This window comes from Mesoplodon bidens (assembly GCF_964165515.1).
Source record: "Mesoplodon bidens genome assembly, chromosome: 13".
In the NCBI taxonomy this organism is placed as follows: Eukaryota; Metazoa; Chordata; class Mammalia; order Artiodactyla; family Ziphiidae; genus Mesoplodon; species Mesoplodon bidens.
Window position 1 is genome coordinate 18,763,001 of NC_138169.1, and position 19,775 is coordinate 18,782,775.

General features: G+C 49.5%; 1 protein-coding gene and 1 pseudogene across 7 annotated transcripts in view; both read left to right on the forward strand.

The window, feature by feature from the left end:
- SVOP (SV2 related protein) overlaps nucleotides 1-19,775 on the forward strand; it is an 85,009-nt gene that overhangs the window by 57,123 nt on the left and 8,111 nt on the right. For all 6 annotated transcript variants that reach the window (XR_014017284.1, XR_014017285.1, XM_081251992.1 and 3 more), the window contains 3 exons: nucleotides 727-800; nucleotides 12,868-12,944; nucleotides 16,210-16,317. Coding sequence is in view for 4 of the 6 variants with exons in the window: in XM_081251992.1 (XP_081108118.1) it covers nucleotides 727-800; nucleotides 12,868-12,944; nucleotides 16,210-16,317 (259 nt within the window). In the remaining 2 variants the exon portion in view is untranslated. The remainder of the gene's footprint in view (nucleotides 1-726; nucleotides 801-12,867; nucleotides 12,945-16,209; nucleotides 16,318-19,775) is intronic.
- Nucleotides 1,675-3,691, forward strand: LOC308626659 (guanine nucleotide-binding protein subunit alpha-12-like; annotated as a pseudogene). Its single transcript has one exon. The product of its transcript is annotated as a guanine nucleotide-binding protein subunit alpha-12-like (transcript).

The following is a 19,775-nucleotide window of genomic DNA, read 5'->3' on the forward strand; positions in this document are numbered from 1 at the left end:
GGTGTACAGCAAACTGAATCAGTTATACATATACATATATATACTATTTTTTAGATTCTTTTCCCATATAGGCCATTACAGAGTATTGAATAGAGTTCCCTGTGCTATATAGTAGGTTCTTATTAGTTATCTATTTTATATATAGTAGTGTGTATATGTCAATCCCAATCTCCCGATTTATCCCTCCCCCCCCCAGAATATATGTTTTAAAATAGAACATTGTAAAGCAAAAATTTGATAAATTAGTAAATTATATAAAATTGGCAAGTGAGTCATTTAGCTAATTGGTCTTTTGGCAAGTTGGCTTTTGGTGAATTGATTTTCAGCACATTAATTTCTGTCACCTTGACCTAGAGTTGGCTTTGGGTGGGGAGGGTGTGAAATGGCAGGAGGCATCTTGGACTGGTTTGCTCCTTGGTCCATGGGATCGCCAGAGAGGCCTCAGAGGGGCCAAGCCTGAGGAGCCTGCTTCCCGGCTCCAGGATTCCAGGTTGGGGTGGGGTGTGGAATGTCTCCACCTCTGGACATCGCTGAGTCCTGGCTGGAGGCCTCCCTGGGCTGCGGGGCTGAGTGCCGTGGCTATGAGTCCCGGGTTCTTGGAACCTGAGTGTCCTGCCCACCAGAAACCTCCCTCCCAGCCTCGGGTGTCCACTGGTCTCAGGCTACCAACCTGTGCCCGCACATTGCAGGGGAGGAGAGTAAATGGTATTCTTTGTCTTGAAACAGGAAGACCGAGGAAAAATGAGGGACCTCTTCACACCCCATTTTAGATGGACAACCTTGCTGCTGTGGTTTATATGGTAAGAGCTGTTTGTTAATTCTCGGGTCCCCCTCCTCTGCGCCCTGTTTTGGGTTTTAACTTGGAGGACAGAGAACTCTTCCATCTTGAGCAACATTTGCAAAACTGAGCATCACTTTCCTGACTTCTGTGTTATCCTGTTATTATTATTTTCTTAGCCTTTTAAAAATTATTTTCTATACTATTCTTTTCTTAGCCTTTTTAAAAATTTGACTCACCTTTTCTCAGATAAATGTCTTTTAAAAGGAAACTCTGTATACCTGCTTTAAGGAAAAACTTTAATTGCAGGCCATAGACAGAAGTCGCTTTAATTAATTAATTCTTATTGAAGTATAGTTGATTTACAATGTTGTGTTAATTTCTGCCATACAGCAAAGTGACTCAGTTATACATATATATACATTCTTTTTCATATTCTTTTCCATTATGGTTTATCCCAGGACACTGAATATAGTTCCCTGTATTACACAGTAGGACCTGGTTGTCCATCTATTCTATATGTCATAATTTGCGTGTACTAACCCCAAACTCGCAGTCCATCCCTCCCCCAGAAGTCACTTTTAAAGATAAAAAAGTGGCCCTCGCTAGCCTTGGGTTCCATGTTCACGGCTTCAACCAAACCACAGATGGAAAAAAAAAAAATTCCAGGAAGTTCTCAAAAGCAAAACTTGAATTTGCTGTGCACCAGCAACTATTCACATAGCACTTACACTGTATTCGGTATTATAAGTAATCTAGAGATGATTTAAACTATATGGGAGGATTGTGTAGGTTATATGCAAATACTATGCCATTTTATATGAGGGACTTGAGCATCCAAGGATTTTGGTATCCACAGGGGGTGCTGGAACCCATTCCACACAGATACTGAGAAGTGACCATACAGTAAAAAGTAGCTAGATTGCGACTTTCCTGAGGGAGCAGTGGTTAAGAATCCGCCTGCCAGTGCAGGGGACACGGGTTCGATCCCTGGTCCAGGAAGATCCCACATGCTGCGGAGCAACTAAGCCCGTGAGCCACAACTACTGAGCCCGTGTGCCATAACTACTGAAGCCTGTTCACCTAGAGCCCGTGCTCCGCAACAAGAGAAGCCACCACAATGAGAAGCCCGCACAACGCAAGGAAGGGTAGCTCCCGCTCGCCGCAACTAGAGAAAGCCCGCGCACAGCAACGAAGACCCAACACAGCCAAAAAAAAAAAAAACAGTAGCTAGATTGATGGTTTGCCAGGGGACAGAACCACTGTATTTAAGAGCCAGACAGAGGGACCTCAGGACGGCGGCAGCGGACGCGGCCTGAGGGAACGGCCGGCTGCCGCCTCGCCCGCCGCGGGGTCCATGGCCTCAGCAGCCAGGTCCGGTGCGGTGCGGACCCTCAGTTGTTACCTGCTGCCGCCCGAGGCCGACGCCGCCGGCGATGCGGAGCGCAAGGCGCGGCAGCGCAGGCGCAGCCAGGACATCTACGCGGGGCTGGACCACGAGCTGCGCGCCATGCGGCGCCTCGTCAGGATCCTGCTGCTGGGCCCCGCCAGAGCGGCAAGTCCACCTTCTTCAAGCAGATGCGCATCATCCACGGCTGCGAGTTCGACCAGAGTGTGTGCTTCTGGAGTTCCGCGACACCATCTTCAACAACATCCTCAAGGGCTCAAGGGTTCTGGTTGATGCACGAGACAGGCTTGGTGTTCCTTGGCAGTATTCTGAAAATGAGAAGCAGGGGATGTTCCTTATGGCCTTTGAGAACAAAGCAGGGCTGCCCGTGGAGTCTGCCACCTTTCAGCTGTTACGTACCTGCTCTGACCACGCTCTGGAGGGATTCTGGCATCAGGGAAGCTTTCAGCCGGCGGAGGGAGTTTCAGCTGGGTGAATCAGTGAAGTACTTCCTGGATAACTTGGATCGGATTGGCCAGCTGAATTACTTTCCCTAGCAAGCAGGACATCCTGCTGGCAAGGAAGGCCACCAAGGGCATCGTGGAGCATGACTTTGTCATTAAAAAAAATCCCTTTCAAGATGGTGGATGTGGGTGGCCAGTAGTCTCAGCACCAGAAGTGGTTCCAGTGCTTTGATGGGATCACCTTGATCCTGTTCATGGTCTCGTCCAGTGAGTACGACCAGGTCCTCATGGAGGACAGGTGCACCAACCGCCTGGTGGAGCCCATGAACACCTTTGAGACCATCGTTAACAACAAGCTCTTCTTCAACGTCTCCATCGTCCTGCCCCTCAACAAGATGGACCTCCTGGTGGACAAAGTGAAGACCATCAGCATCAAGAAGCACTTCCCAGGGATTCCCTGGTGGCACAGTGGTTAAGAATCTGTCTGCCAATCTGCCAATGCAGGGGACACGGGTTCGAGCCCCGGTCCGGGGAGATCCCACATGCGGCGGAGCAACTAAGCCCGAGCGCCACAACGTGAGCCTGCGCTCTAGAGCCCAGGAGCCACAACTGCTGAGCCCGCATGCCACAACTACTGAAGTCCCCGCGCCTAGAGCCCGTGCTCCGCAACAAGAGACGCCACCGGGATGATGAAGCCCGCACACTGCAACGAAGAGTAGCCCCCGCTCGCCGCAACTAGCGAAAGCCTGCGCACAGCAACTGAAGATGCAATGCAGCCAAAAATAAATAAATAAAATAAATAAATTTATATTAAAAAAAAAAAGAAAGAAGAAGAAGCACTTCCCAGACTTCAAGGGCAACCCCCACAGGCTGGAGGACGTCCAGTGCTACCTGGTTCAGTATTTTAACCAGAAGAGATGGAATCGCAGCAATCCGCCTCACCACTGCCATAGACACGGAGAACATCCGCGTCGTGTTTCACGCTGTGAAGGACACCATCCTGCAAGAGAACCTGAAAGAACATTATGTTGCAATGAAAGAGGATGCCCCTCACTCTTGTGGTCCTTGAGCAGCCTGGCCGGCCACAGGCCAGATCTCCCCGGTGTCCCGGAGCGGGTTTCCCGAATCCATGCCCTCAACACCTGGCTCAGGGATGCTGTGAGGCCCACCACATGGCTGCGCGCTAGGCCAAAGGACGTGACACTTTGATGTTAGCTACTGAATCCTGGGGACTAGTGAAACTACTGAAAACCTCAGCGATCACTTTGGTATTCATGTGTAATGCCTAATAACAAAGATTCCTTTCTTTTTACAGCAACTATTTTCCTTCTCTGACACAATGTAACTGAGGACTGCGTGTGTGTGCACGCATGCTCTGTCTTTAATGACAGAAACACAAAACCCGACGTCTTTGCAGTTGGCTTTTCTCTCTAATTCGTGAGTGCTTGCTGAGGAGCATTGCCTGGTGGAGGTTTTTGGAGGTGAAAGGAGGTGAATTGCGGGCTGTCCCCGCCACCTCCCCAGGGGAGCGTGTTGCCTTTTAAGTCTCTCGTGCCAGTTGGTCCCGGCTGTTAGATGAGAGGGTGGGAGTGAGAGCTGGCGGTGTGGACTTAATGTCCCCACAACCTGCGCTTTCTTCCCACCCTGTCAGATCACCCCACGACACGAGAGGACACGGGGTGGAAGGTGTGCACACGGACGCTGCCGTGAACGGCCCCCTCCCCTCTGCACAGGGCAGTGCCTGCTGCCTCTGTGCCCACCCTCCCCGCCCCTTGCCCGCCCCTCGGCAAAGACTTAAACCAACTGGCCTTGCAGAGGAGTTGTTTCCGAGAGACACCTGCAGTCCGCTGCAGGGAGCCTTTCCTTCTTTGGAGGAAGCGGAGAGCTCCTTTCCGCTCAGGGGCTTTCCAGAGCTGGCGGCATTGCCAGCAGAGCCTTCGTTAACACCGCCCGGCTCCGTGCTGCTTTCCGGTGGCCGGCGGAGAATCGAGGTTCTCATCAAGGTCTCTCGCTTCTACTAACATACACATGTCGCAGGAAAACTGTCGGACGTGATCTCCTGTGAGTGAAACTGCAGAGGCTGTGAATGTTGACGCGAGCTGGTCAATCTTGCACGCAGTTAACTTGTCCGGTTACTCTGTCCAGGTGTCTTCCACTGTGTTTAAAAATACATTGCGTTCCAAACTGGTCCCCGCTGCGTATTACTCTACTCAAGAGTGTCTGGCGTGTTGAGGACTCTGCCTAGCATTTAAAAGAGAAAAAAGCTTCCTCTGTCAGTGGCACCAGAATGTTCCTGTGGTTTAGTAACCGTCCCTGGGCCCCATCCCCAGGCCACACTGTTCCCGGTCCTGTGTCCCTGGTGAGTGGCTCGCTCGCCTTCACCCAGCAGATAAACAGGGATCTTGTGGCAGATGCTGACCCAGAAGGCAAGGGAGGAAAAAAACTGCTTCTGAGTCAGCCTTGTTATCACAGGGTTTTAATGAGGAGACAATATGAAATCCTGTCTCTCTGGGCGCTCGAAGCTTCCTGTGGATGTTTGCTGGGGGTTCGGCTCTCTTTTTTGGTTGGAGAAAAGCTGCTGTTTTTGTACTGCTTCCTATGGCTCTTCATAAACTGAAAGGATGTGCCCCGGGATCGGGGCTGATGACCGAGGTTTAAAGGAAAAAGAACATTCTCAATGGGCTGTGTCAGGGCGGCCCGAGACCCCGCTGTCACTGCTCAGAGGACCCTGCCCTGGGGCAAGAGCGCTCCTCGCCCGCCGGGCTCCAGGCCTCACACGTGTGTTGGGACCCATGCGCTTCCTCACCAGCCTGGAAACACTCCCCGTGGCCCTGGCGGAGGAGGCGGCGGCGGCGGCCCTCGCGGTCAGCGTAGTGGGTGGAGGTGCCTGAGGCTTGCTGGCGAGTTGGGGTCAGCGCGGTTGGCAAGCGCCGTTTGTCCTTTAAACCTTCTGACGAGGTTGCTGGTTTGCTTTCAGAGGCGAAAGCGAGTTGGTATAGACAGGGAAGCCGAGCGGACTGAGAAGCAGTGGGGACAGCCCGAGGGGGTGGGCCCTGCCCGGCCAAGAACTGACCCGCTCTCCCCGCTGCGGCCGAGCTCCCCTCTCTTCACGGCGAGCTGAGTGGACGACTTAGTCCTGCAAGGCTCCCGGCCCTCAATTCCGTGATTGGTCAGCATCCGAGAAGAAGATGGCTCTTTGCAAGGTCAACTGAGACCATTTACAGCCTTTCTACACATAGATTATAGTCACTTTTCTCTCCAAAACCTTAGGCTTTTCTATTTTATTTTAATTTCACTGTTACCCTCGATTATTGTCTCTTTTTTTTATTGAGATGTTAGAGAAGCAGGAGATAGTTGTGCCTCACCTATTATTACAAAAGTGTAACAATAAACTTCCTCAAACTAAGATATTTTCCTCACATAAGGACACATGTACGTTTTTTTACTGAAGTATTTTTTAACCCTTCAGTTTGTAGAGAAATTGTTTCAAAGATATTGGGTTGTAGCTTTGTAATTTATAGAGATCTCTAGAATCCTTATTCTTGCAATTTTTTTACTTCTTTGATAAAAATGAGTCAGTTTATTTCAACTCCAAGATCAGGAAATAATCTTGAAGCAAGATTACTAGTTATGACTGGCTAACTTGGGCATCCTGGGAACAGACACTAACTTGGTATTATGAGTAAAGGCACCGTTAGGATGAGAGCAGTCGGGGTGAATTGCTCACCGCTTACACTTTGCACAGCATTTTAGCATTGGCAGGAGGGGCTGGTTTGATTATCTGACCACCTTCAGTTTCTGGATGTTTATTAAGATAAATCCTTAGTTTTCCTTTGCTTAATAGAAAATATCAACTCAGCATTCGAAGCCAACATTAATTTTTCAGTCCCCAAAATTCAGAGCAGTTGGATAACTCAAACCCTAATGTTCCTTGAAGGTTCATTACTTGTCGATCACAGTTTTTATTTCCACGTGGGACACAGGAGCGCTGTCACCAACACTGTGCTGAGTGGATGCCTCTGGAACACGACTTCAGGACAAGGAACAGTGGCAAATACATGTAAAGACACGTGTGTGTGTGAGGGAGGGATTCTGCTGCCCTGAGACCTGGGAGCCCGAGGAGAGGACCTGGTGATGGACGTGGACATGTCCAGAGACCGGAGGCTGGAGGAAGCCCAAGGGAAGGGAAGGGTGGGAACTCTTTCTATGCAGCCCCGTGGTGACTTTCCCCGTCACATAACGAAGAAACCACTGACGCAAAGTGTGAACGATTCCCAGTCGACAGAGCTCATGGAGCTCAGGATTCTCATGTAGAAAAGGCACATATGTATTGTCCAGTGGCCACTGCCCGAGTAGGCGTGTGCGTCCACGTGTGGGTCCCTAAACTGCCCACAGTGGTGAAGGCAGAAGCGCACCTTCACCCCAGAGAAACGTGCACTCGTCATTATCCACGTGGCTGAGGGCCAAGCTCTTTGGGTTCCAGTTTCCCCATTTGTAAAAGTTGGACTAGATCATGATGCTCAGCTCTGGCGCTGCAGTCTGATCACCTGAGGGGCTTTGCAAAGCCCTGGGCTGAGCCACTCAGAGGCCGTGCAGTACAGGCATCACATGGATGCACTCTTGGTTTCCTGGGTGGTTGCTGTGCAGCCGGGCTCAGGAGCCATGAAGCAGAGGACCATGGAGGACTCCCTCCAGGCTGCTGGAGTTGTGGTCCACAAGTAATGGCCCCCGAATCCTCCCCTCACTGTGACCTGCCTCAGGAAGAAAGTGATGCTGGGTTTTCTGTTGTGGTTTAAGTGAAGAGCAGAAGTTCCCGCTAAGCTTTCGACTGTGTGTCGGGTGGTCCTTTCGGGCCTTTTGACGCCACCTTCTCCATAAGGTACATCAAATGTACTCAGCAATCTCATTCTTCAGTGATGCCTGGAAATTTAGGGAGCTCTGTTTGAAGAAGACAAAAGCCCTTTTAAAGTCTGCCTGGCAGCCCTAGGCAGAGGTGGGCCTTGCATGTGGTATTCCTGCATTTCACGGACTCGGCATTCCAGGCACAGGCCCTGGTGCCAAGGTTGGTGCTGGTCCTGCAGCTGGGAGGGCTGAGAGCTCAGCCCCCCACCGAGCAGGGGCTGCTTTTACTGACTGCATTTGTGAAGCACCTCCTGGGCCCTGAAGAAGGTGGTGGGGGACCCCAAGAGGAAGGAGCTGCTTGGTTAAGGCGGCTCAGAGGCCGGCACTTGCTGTGTCAATGGCCCTTAACGGCAGGTGGCACGTGGTACGCGCTGAGTTTCAGGGAAGTGGTGAGACTCGCCGCGGGTGGAGTGGAGCCCGTGGGGCGTGGAAGGGCCACTCCGCCTCCTCAGTCCTACTGTCGGTGTCTGGTTCCTACCTTCTGCTGGAGGAGGACTTCAGGTCACGCAAGGCCCAGCTGCTCGTGTGAGCCCTTGCCCTCCTGCCAGATCTCGCCTTCCAGAACCCGCTAGAACTTAGAGGCTGGGTGTCCACTGGTGCTCAGGATGGCATATCGAAATAGGTGTCTTTGGTTTCCACACCATGTTGGCATCTCTTCAGGTGAAAACTTACTTCAAAACACAACAGGTTAGGCTTCCCTGGTGGCGCAGTGGTTGGGAGTCCGCCTGCCGATGCAGGGGACGCGAGTTCGTGCCCCGGTCCGGGAAGATCCCAAATGCCGCGGAGCGGCTGGGCCCGAGAGCCATGACCACTAAGCCTGCGCGTCCGGAGCCTATGCTCCGCAACGGGAGAGGCCACAACAGTGAGAGGCCCGCGTATTGCAAAAAAAAAAAAAGCACAACAGGTTGCTACCTGCCCAAAGCACCCCCAATGCCTGCCTCTCGCTGGATGACATGGGATGCTTCATACCCAGAGCGACTCCTCGGTGTGGACTGCACACCTGCAGGGGTTCTGCTGACCCTGACGGTGGTCGTGAGCCCCTAGGAGAGTGGAGCGCTACTCAACGTGGGAACTTCCTACGCGAGGCTCCCACCCCAGGTCACAGCAGGAAGGAGCGCGATGTTGCCGGCCTGAGTGAGTTCTCAGACATCCTGGCAGGATGGATGTTCCTGGGAATCGGCGTCTGAGTATAGCAAGGGGTAGGAAATAGGGTAGAACTCAGAAATAGACCATGAGATTCCTGCCCCAAAACACAGTACTGGTAGGCAGCAGGGCCCTCCCCGGAAGCCGGCAGTTAGGGTGTGGAGGAGCTGAGAACAGGAGGGAACTGCTTTTGTGTCCCATCCTGACCTGTGGTGACTCCCTCGTCCTCCTCCAATCCAGCAATGACCTTGGCACGTCACTGTGAGGTTCTTATTACAGGGACCCGAAGACTTTGCATCTGTTGCCGTAAACGCGGCCCTGTGGCTCGCTTCACAGAGAAGCGCACACCTGGCTCCCCCTGGAAATTGGGTTCTCCGCTTCTGATCTGGTTATGAAGGTAGTGTTTTTATTCTGGTGATTTTCTTTTGTGTGTGTGTGTGTGTAACACAAACCACAGTGAAACACTAGAGCAGCTACTGGGTGTTCCTGGACCAGCCCGAGTTTCCTCCTGGGCGGGCAAGCGGCCGGCACTCTGATTGCACAGCCAGCAGAGTGTAGACAGGGCTGAGTCGCACGGGGTCCCAGTCGTCCTGGTCCGTCTGTTCCAGGCTTGTCACTCAGGCGCCTTTTTATTAACACTGAATCCACTTTATTTTGTGCTTTCAGAAGCTGATTAATTCCCCCAAATGAACATAACCCCAGCTATTCACAGTCAAGGTGGAGGTTTCCCGCGGGACCGAATTTCCCGGCAGCTTGCAGAGCCAGACCGCTCTGGTGACCGGGGAGGCGTGGACCGTGCATCCCACCTGGTGAGGCTGGCCCAGAGTCCGGCCGAGGGAAGTCCAATATAGGGGCAGCTGAGAGCATGACCCTTCTGAGTCGTGGGAAACAGGCCCTCAGCTCTGGGTTCTGGTGCTTCCTGGTGCTGGTCCAGGGGCTCAGCTTTTCAGCTGACTTCAGAATTTCTCCAGTCGGGAAGGAACTGAGAATGGGGTTCCGGGAGGCCCCATTTTGTGATGCGCGCCCACCCTGAGTGGTGACAGGCCCGGTGTGCCGCCGTGGCAGCCTGGGCGCTTTAAGGCATCTCACGGAGCCGCCACGTGTCCGTGCAGGTGAACCCTCTGCCCTGAGGGCCCACCCCCTCCTTCCCCCGGAAGCCTCCCGCAGCCTCGGGGTAACGCTGGAGGTCTCCCCACCACCGCCTGTCAAGCTGCCCTCAAAAAAGGTCGGTGCCCACGGTGGGCAGAGAGCACTGTCACCTAAGACACTCTGGAACTCAGATCACAAACATGGAACCAGCCTTGGTCTGACAGTCGGGCTAACAGAGCCAGTTCTCCGTGGCTTCCCTCCTCACCCAAGCTTTCTGGATGAGCCCGGGCACCTTTTCCAGGTTCACCTGCGAACAGGTGGCCAGAGCTCTCGCTGCGGAGTCTGTGGAAGCCGGGGACGAGGCCCATCTCAGGAGGGCTCACGGGCAGCCTGTGAAACTTTCTCCCCATCATCTTAACTGTTAGATTCTCCAACAAGCCTGTTTATCGAGAAATGTAAAATAAATCTCTATTGAGTCTGCCCATCTCTAGGATCTTAAAGCGTTACCTTTTGACCTGTTATGCAAATGGAAAAACATTCCAAGTGTCTTTCCCTTCACTCCAATGAACCAGCTAAAACTGGCAGGCACGTTATTCTCTGTTGACACCACTGCAGCCAGGAAGTTCAGTGCTGTGTGCTCGGCCCCCTCCTCTCTGCCACGTCCTCTGCTGTGCTGTGCTGTGGCCCCTGTAGCACATGGGGGACCCCGCAGAGGGGGCAGGGCTGCAGGGGCGATCAGAGGCGGCGGCGGCTGCTGCAGAAACGGAGCTCTGAGCTCTTCTGGGGTGTCTACACTCAGAAAGGAAATTCAAGGGCAACAGCCGAGTGCCGGGTCACTGGCACCGCCCCTGGGGTGTCGTCACTGGCACCGCCCCTGGGGTGTCGCTGCAGCTCCACACCCGCCCCCATAATGGCACCGACAGTGGGGAACAGGCCTCGGTTTACGGATGCTGTGTTCCAGGTTAAGAGATACATGATGCAGTGTAAAAAGTGTATTGTATAGCTACGGGGGTTAGTTTAAATGTATTTTGTATATACGACTTTTATAAATCTGTTAAAATTTGCCTTAAATTACAAAAAAAAAAAAAAAAAAAGACAGAGAGGGGAGGTGTTAGGGACTCGTTAGCCTGTAAGTAAGACTGAGATACAATTAAAGAATTGAAAGGAAACTTAAAGGAATCTTTTCTTTTCACAAAAAATATGTAAAACTTTTGCCGTATCCATCCCCCTCTCCATTCATATTGCCTTGGGTACCACCAGCAGCACAGGGCCAATATTTTGGGAGCCACTGATTTGGTCAACATGGGCATTCTTAGAACTTTCAGTTCTTGTTCCACTTTTTCTTAAATAACAACCTTGGCATTGGCTGGAGGGCATTTGTAGTGAGTAACTTATAGTCCACAGCTAGTCAAATTTCAGCCCTTCTTTCAATTCTTTCTACCATTAATGCTGTAATTTCTACAGCATTAACAGTGCACAAAATTACACCGGTTGAGGCTATGTGTCCTGTTTTCAACAGTTCTCACTTTTCCTATTCACCTTTGAGCAGAGGTGCTAATTAGCAGGGGAGTGTCCTCAGAGGTCAACTGCAGGGAAGAGGAGGGGAAAGCTTTGATAATACAAAGCACGGGGCTCCAGCTCTGCCCCCCACATTCCTGAGAGCTGAATCAACTCACCAAGCCTTTATTAAACACCTGCTGTGTGCCCAGTACAAGTATGGAGCTGGCAGGATATTTTAAAAGGTGGGGAAACAGAATTGAGAGTATCTATCTTTGAGTGCATGTGATTCTGTTGGGCTGACACTAGTTAAATACTAAGCAATTAATTAGAGACTAATTTTAGAATACTATAGAAATCACATTTGCGAGCATATGTTGTAACTCAAGGAAAGTAATCATTGGCTTCTGACTATGACTGAGCTCCCACATAACTGTACCACAGGATGAGAATATTCTGGCCCTACAGACTTGAGTATTCTGGTTCCAAGGACAGTCGGGAATTAGTTAACTGCGTCATTCTGATCTGAAATGCTCATCAAGTCTGCAGATTCCGCATTTGACTGGGCACACAGCAGGTGTTTAATAAATGCTTGGTGAGTTGATTTAGCTCTCAGGAATGCGGGGGCAAAGCTGGAGCCCAGTTCTGCATACAGTATTCCCCCTGCTATTCAAAAGTAGAGTGTTCCAATGAAAGCTTTCCTAAGCTGAAGTGGCATAAAGAGAAGTAATTACCTGAGGACATGTCTTGCTAATAAAAGAAACAAAATAAATGGAGGTAAAGCACAGATGCTCATAGACACAGTTCGAAGCTAATGGCAGCTTGAATCTGAAAAAGAATGTATATATAGGTATAACTGAATCACTTTTCTGTACAGCTGAAATTAACACAACATTGTAAATCAGTTATACTTCAATAAAATAAATTGAAAAAAAAAAAAAAGCTAATGGCAGCTTGATGCTGAGGTACCGAGTGTAGTTCCCGGGAAAGGAGCTCGGTGGCGCTACTCTCGCTGTTTGGGGCAAGTGCTGCCTCTATAAAATAAGCGCTGGATGCTATTTTCGCTTTTCCCTTTTTTCGTAAAAGTGAAAATCCTCTTCGGATTTCTTCTGGCGAGCAAAACCAGGTACTAATGTAGGTCTTTCATAAAAGTGAAGTGCAGTAAAGTAAACTTTTGAAAAACTAGGGGCTACCTGTATTATTAAATATATCTCCCTCCCCCTCCCTATTCAACTCAACCCAGAAGCCCTGACATCTGTTGGCATCTGTCAAAATGACTGTTTTCTACCAAATTTTGCTTCCCCCATTTTTTTCCCCTCCTTTTGCCAGTTGACTGAACAGCCTTGGAGGTAGCTTTATCTGTGATAGAATTCAGTTCTTGATCTTTCAAAGGACACAGGATCACTTCCCTTTATTGCATCATTTTGCTATGTACCCGCCATCTTCCTGCTCAAGCAGTCCAGGAAAGCCCCGCAAAGGCCCAGTGTGGCCTGAGCCCAAAGCCTAGTCTCTGCTGCTAAAGCTGCAAGTCCTTCCAGAGGGGTTAGGGAATGGGGACCTGCATTTCTCCCATCATTTCCTTACCTTTCTTGCTTCCTTCCTGGCAGGTTTTCCAATGCATTCTCTTACTATGGATTAGTCCTGCTCACCACTGAGCTCTTCCAGGCAGGAGATGTCTGCAGCAGTGAGTATCAACAGCCCTTTAGCAGTGAACCCTGTCCCCTCCCGCCCCTCCCCACTTCCAACACACGAGGTCATACACACACACCCCAGCCCAGCTTCTGCCCTCACAGGGCCTGGCCTTGCACAAACTCCAGGGAGAAAGTTTCTGCAAAATCTGAGCACGAAACAGCTGGGTTGTGGTTTCCAAGACGCTCTGTAGAAACCTGGACCTTCTTGTCATGGTAGACCTGACATTAGAGCAGAATCACATCTTATGTCCCCTAAAGAGGTCCATGAGGTACAGCCCTGAGTTTTATGGCTGTGACCCTGTGTAGCCATCCTCTGCATGTGCATCAAGTCTGAGAATCAGGTTGGAGCTCGATCCTGGCCACACAACAGAATCACCTGGGGGAGCTTTTCAACAAAGGCAGTGCCATTTAAACAATGCCCAGGCCAATTTAATCAGCGGCTTTGGGGGTAGGGCCCAGGCATGAGTGGGTTTGAAAAGCTCCCTAGGTGATTCTGTTGTAGAGCTAGAGGTGGGAAGCACTGGACAAAAGGAATGAATAAAGAGCAAAGTCTATATACAGATGTCTGGACTTCAAACCAATCTGTCTTTAAGGGAATATTAGATTACTAGCATTGAACCCAGGATGGGGGATAAAGGGATCAAGTTCTTGCCTGTTTGCAGGATTTGTCCAATTATCTTTTTCATATGAAGCCTCTGTAATGTGAGTTAATAGTTTTGTTTATTGGTATAAGGATTTAATAATACAGCGGAATCACATCTCGCTGGGAGGTGTGGGAGAGCCTTAACCGCCCTGAGAAGCAATTCAATTATAAATTCGGGGTTTGGTATTGATTGAGCCTAAATCCTTTGCCTCTGTGGCCGAACACAAGTTCGTGTGCCTGACACACAGTGAGGCCAAACAAGCTGAAACTGTCGTAGTTTGGAGCAGAGAAAGGTTTATGGCAGGGCTGAGCAAGGAGGATGGGTGACTTGTGCTCAAAAACCCTGAACTCCCCGATGGTTTGGCGGGGAGAGAAGTTTTTAGAGGCAGAATTTGGTGGGGGGGACGGCCGCAGGGTATGTGACTTTCTTCTGATTGGTTGGTGGTGAGGAAACAGGGTGATGTTCCAGGAATCTTGTGCTCAGCCTGAAGTTACCATCCTCAACCTGGGTGAGGGCCTTAGTTCCTGCAGAAGAACTCAAAGATACTGTTATGTATATTCCTTGAGGAGGAACCAGGACTCTGCCCAAAGGCTGGCTGCACTATTGTTTCTTGACAGCTCTGCCCCTTTCTCTGCATCCCCTCCCTTCCCTGATTAGCAACTGTTTGAACCTGCCCTTTGGAACTCAGGGAAGGTCTAGGAGGCTTGAATGAAGCCTATTTCCTACAAGGGAGAAACGGGGGACATGGAAAGGATTCGTACCCAGGATTTGCCCCACAGCCTCCTGCTTGGTTTCACCGTAACAGTGGACCTGCTTAAGCAAAGCAGGGGATCCATTGGGATGTTATAGAGGAAGGGTTGGCAGAGTTTTTCTATAAACAGCCAGATAGTAAATATTTTAGGCTCTGTGGGCCAAACGGCTCTGCCATTGTAGCAGAAAAGCAGCGATGGATACTATGTAAACAAGCAAGCCTTGCTTGTGTTCCAAGGAAACCTTTTTTTTTAATTTTGGCCACGCAGCACGGCTTGTGGGATCTTAGTTCCCCTGCCAGGGATCGAACCCCAGCCCTCGGCAGTGAGAGCGCGGAGTCCTAACCACTGGACCGCCAGGGACTACCCACCCACCGAGGAAATCTTTTTTACAACCACAAATTTGAATTTCGTATCATTTTTATGTCATGAAATGTTATTCTTCTTTTGATTTTAAAAATCATTAAAAAAATGTAAAAACCATTCTTAGCCTGCTGGCCAGGCAGAAACAGGCAGGGGACCAGATTTGACCTGCAGGCGGTCGTTTGCCACCCCGTGTTAAAAGCTCACTCTTACACCTGGGTGGGAAAGTGATAGGGAAGGAGCAGTGGATTGTGTTATGAGAGGAACCCTGAACTTAGGGCACCCAGATCTTTTATACCAGATGATAAGCCTGCCAGCTCTTTGTTCTGCAGAAAGATGCTCTATCTTTGAAGGCCATAAGTAAACCTGCCCTTTGCACCAAAGGGAGATCCTCTCTATCTTTCAAGGCTGTTTGCTAAACTAAAATCCTTGAAAAGATAGTCCAGAACAAAGGCAGTCAGTGCCTCTGCTTGTAAAACAGGCAGAGACCATGAGAGACCCATGGGGAATTGTCTGCTAACACCAGTAAGAGGTTACAGTTGGTTCAAAGGAGAATTCAAAACACACATGTATATAGGCAATCAGAAAAGCTGAAATGGATTTACACTTAGAGGCAAAAATTGGCAGTGTGCATAAGGCAATAATCAATTGCATCACCACCAGACACCACTTGCATTTTTATGGACAGGAATCATTTGCACTGGTATTCTATAATGTGAAGTTGTAAAAGAGCTTAAAGATCATGAAAGCTGAGATAACCTATAAGGGTTCACAAGACAGGACATTTTGCCCATTTCAAAGTCTTTGTTTCCTAACAAATGATATAGGGGGAAAAAGATACAGCAAGGTAAGGGAGGTCAGGAGTGCGGAGCAGAGTAAGGGGCCGTGGGCAAGTCAGGGTTTGAAGTGGGGCGGTCAGGCTGGCTTCAGTGGGAAGGTGAGATTTAAAGAAAGACTCGAAAGCGGTGAGGAAATTAGTCACGGGGATATGTAAGGTGCAATGGAGGACGAGAGCAGCCAGTGCAAAGGTCCTGAGGCAGGAATGTGCCTTGTGTGTTGAAGGGACAGCAAGGAGACCAGTGTGGCTGGAGTAGTATGAGCAGAGCGAGGGAGAGAGAAGGTGGGATCAAGGAAGTAACGGGGGCCAGATAATATAGGTGGGGGTCGTTGGGGCCACCCTAGAGTCTGTCTGCCACAAAAGCACCTGGTATGTGCCATTTCTGGGCTAAGCACATTCATATGCACAACCTGCTTTCAGTGTCTCAACCACCTTGCCCCAGGGTTTATTAGCCCCAGGATTATGAGGAACCTGGGGCTTAAAGAGATGAAGCTCCAACTCTGCTGGTTGGGATTCACACCTGAGTCTGTCTGAGTCCTGAGCCCATGCTCCTTCCCTGGCATCCCAACCAAATCATATCCAGGGAAGGAGGTGTGGAGAGCAGGAGGCTGCGACCCAAGACTGCGCATGCCTCTTGCTCTTTTTCTCTCTCTCCACCTCCCAGTCTCCAGCCGGAAGAAGGCGGTAGAGGCAAAATGCAGCCTGGCCTGTGAGTACCTGAGTGAGGAGGATTACATGGACCTGCTGTGGACCACCCTGTCTGAGTTCCCAGGTGAGGGACCTGTGCCACGTGGGCTGGGGCAGGGCATCCTGGGAATGTGGCTTTACCTGGTGCCGCCTGGAAGCAAATCCCATTTCTAAGGGAAGCTGGGGATTTGTTTTCAACCCTTAGCTACAAGTTGGCAAGAACTGTGAAGAGGCTGACATTTTACTCTATTTGAAGGCTAACAAGTTAAGCTGCCCAGCCTCACACACACGCGGGCAGAAGACACAAGACCCCTGGGTCAGAGGCAAAAGACTATTACTCACGGCACAGCAGGCAGCCTGAGTAGTATGTTAGCGCTGGCTTCTCTTGCCCCCAAGTCCCATGGGGATGATGAGGACGGGTCCAGGCAAATCTTACACGTGCAATGGATTTGCAGCACAGCTCGGGCATTTCACACTTCGGGAACCCAAATCTTTTATAATGGGCTGCCGGAAACCTGCTCAGCCTTTGCCTTGGAGAGAGACATCATCTTTATTACATTGGGCAGTAAACAGATCTTCCCCTTGCTCTAGAAGGAGGCAGTATCTCTGTCTTCCAAGGCTGTTGGCTATACAAACAACCTTGAAATGCTAGCCTGCAACCAAAGGGCAGCTAGTGCCTCTGCTCACAAGCTGTGCAGAAATACAAGAGACCCGTGGGGAACTGTTCCCCAACACCAGTCACACTGGAAAAGATCGGTGGGGTGTTAAAAATCCAAACTTGCACATAAAGCAAAGGTGATCTATCTTTTTCCTTTAAAAAAATAGTATTATTACAACAGTAATAATATCTGGTATTTACTGATTGCTTACTGTATATATATCAGGTACTGTGCTAAATATTTTACAGATATGGTCTCATTTAATCTTGTGAAGTAGTATCATTCCCATTTTACATCTGAAGAAACTGAGGATTGGAGAGGTGTAGCAAAAATGGTTCCTGCCAATTGCAGCTGCCAATTTCTGCATCTCTGTGCCTGAGGGCTATTTCAGGAGGAATTGAAAGCCTCAGTGTCTAAAAGCAAGAAAGGTGGCCGCAGGTGCCAGGGAGTTAACACCTGGGAACAGCCTTCAACCAGTGAATAAATACTCCAATTTCCTCGCCTATCAGGTAGAATTCTAAGGTGCGCATCCCACACTGACTCCCAGAGCCCTCCAGTGGAATCCAGCAGCAATTTCCCATGGTGGTAACTTGCTTGATATGCACCCTTATTAGTTGTGTCCCTTCCCCGTTTCACTTCTCCACTCTCCTACTGGTGCTTCCTTGGATGACCTCCCCAGTAAACACCTTGCACTCGGACCCTTGTCCTGGGGTCTGCTTCTGGGAAAACCCAACTAAGACACTGAGTGTCCTACAGCTGGCAGAGCTAAGACCTGTGTTCCCACCCCAGAGCCCAGAGTCCACTCCTATACTACATTGTCTATCTTTCCCATATAGCTTAGCAGGTAGCATTAAAGCCTCTGGAGTTAAACCCAGCATTGCCAGCTGCCATTTTCGGGACTTCAAGCATTTACCATCTCTGTGATTTTACCTTTCTGAAACTCAGATTCTTCTTCCCTATTATTACATGTATTGTTTTGTTGTTTTGTTCACTGACACATCCCAAGCTCCTAGAACAGCTCCTGACACACAGTAGGTACTTAATGTATTGATTGAATAAAAGTGGGAAATGGGCTATTAACATGCTTTGTAGAGGGTTTTTTTTTTAACTAAAGTCTAATTGATTTACAATATTGTGTTAGTTTCAAGTATACAGCAAAGTGATTTGGTTATTCATATATATATATATGTGTGTATGTCTATATTCTTTTCTTTATTCTCTTCCATTATAGTTTAGAGGTTTGTTTTGATGATTGAGCAAGATAATAGATGTAAAAGTGCTTGGCCCAGATTTTATTATTATATTATTAGTATTATCAAGCAATATGCTATACCACCTCTACTGAGGTAGAGAATGTTATTTTTATTTAGTCCTACTTCTCCAATGAAGAAATTGATGTTCAGGGAATTCCCTGGTGGTCCAGTGGTTAGGACTCCATGCTTCCACTGCAGGGGGCATGGGTTTGATTCCTGGTTGGGGAACTAAGATCCCACATCCTGCCGGGCATGGCCAAAAAAAAAAAAAAAAAAGGAACATTGAGGTTCAGAGAAGGCAAGGGACTAACCTAAGACCACATGACAAGTTAGAGGCAAGATGAGGCCTTAGAACCTACGTGTTTCTGACCCCCAGCCCAGGTGTCTGCTGCCTGGTTTCAGTGAATGCCACTATTCAGGCTCCCCTTGGTGCCTGTATTAGTTATCCATTGCTGTGTAACAAATTATTCCAAAGTTTAGTGGCTTAACACAACACATTTATTACAGTTTCTGTGGGTCAGGAGCCTGGGCTTCCCTGGGTCCTCTGCTTCAGTGTATCTCACAAGGCTGCAATGGAGGTGTTGGCCCAGGGTCTGTGGTCTCATCTGAAAGCTCAGCTGAGGCAGGGTCTGCTTCATGCTCACTCCCCCAGTTGTTCCCCACTGCCTGTTGGCCAGGGACCACCTTCAGTTTCTTGCCAGGTGGCCTTCTCCATCAAGGCAAGTTCATGAGAAGAGCCAGGGAGAGGGCAAATGCCGGCAAGACAGACGTCAGTCTTGCATAAGCTTATCTCAGAAGTGACCTCCCTAGTGACATATGGATATATGTCTTTAAGACTGGCATAAACTGATTTTAAAAAGCTATAATCCTGGGCTTCCCTGGTGGCGCAGTGGTTGAGAGTCCGCCTGCTGATGCAGGGGACACAGGTTCGTGCCCTGGTCTGGGAAGATCCCACATGCCGTGGAGCAGCTGGGCCCGTGAGCCATGGCCGCTGAGCCTGCGCATCCGGAGCCTGTGCTCCGCAACGGGTGAGGCCACAACAGTGAGAGGCCCGCGTACCACAAAAAAAAAAAAAAAAAAAAAAAAAAAGCTATAATCCTAATCAGTGACTAAGATTCATGGATATACTTTGCAGTAGACATATAACTCAATGCATTTTTTTCTTTTTTTAATTAATTAATTTATTTTTTTGGCTTTGTTGGGTCTTTGTTGCTGCACGTGGGCTTTCTCTAGTTGTGGTGAGCGGGGGCTACTCTGTTGCGGTGTGCGTGCTTCTCGTTGTGGTGGCTTCTCTTGTTATGAAGCATGGGCTCTAGGCACGTGGGCTTCAGTAGTTGCAGCGCACGGGCTCAGTAGTTGTGGCCAACAGGCTCTAGAGCACAGGCTTAGTAGTTGTGGCTCATGGGCTTAGTTGCTCCGCAGCATGTGGGATCTTCCCGGACCAGGGCTCGAACCCGTGTCCCCTGCATTGGTGGGCGGACTCTTAACCACTGCACCACCAGGGAAGTCCCTCAAGGCATTTTAAGCAGTTTGTCAGCATCTAGTTACATTAATGACATTTATGGAAAGTATAATTTTAAGTGATTGCTTTTACACTCTTGTCTTTTTGTCATAAATATTGATATAAAAAC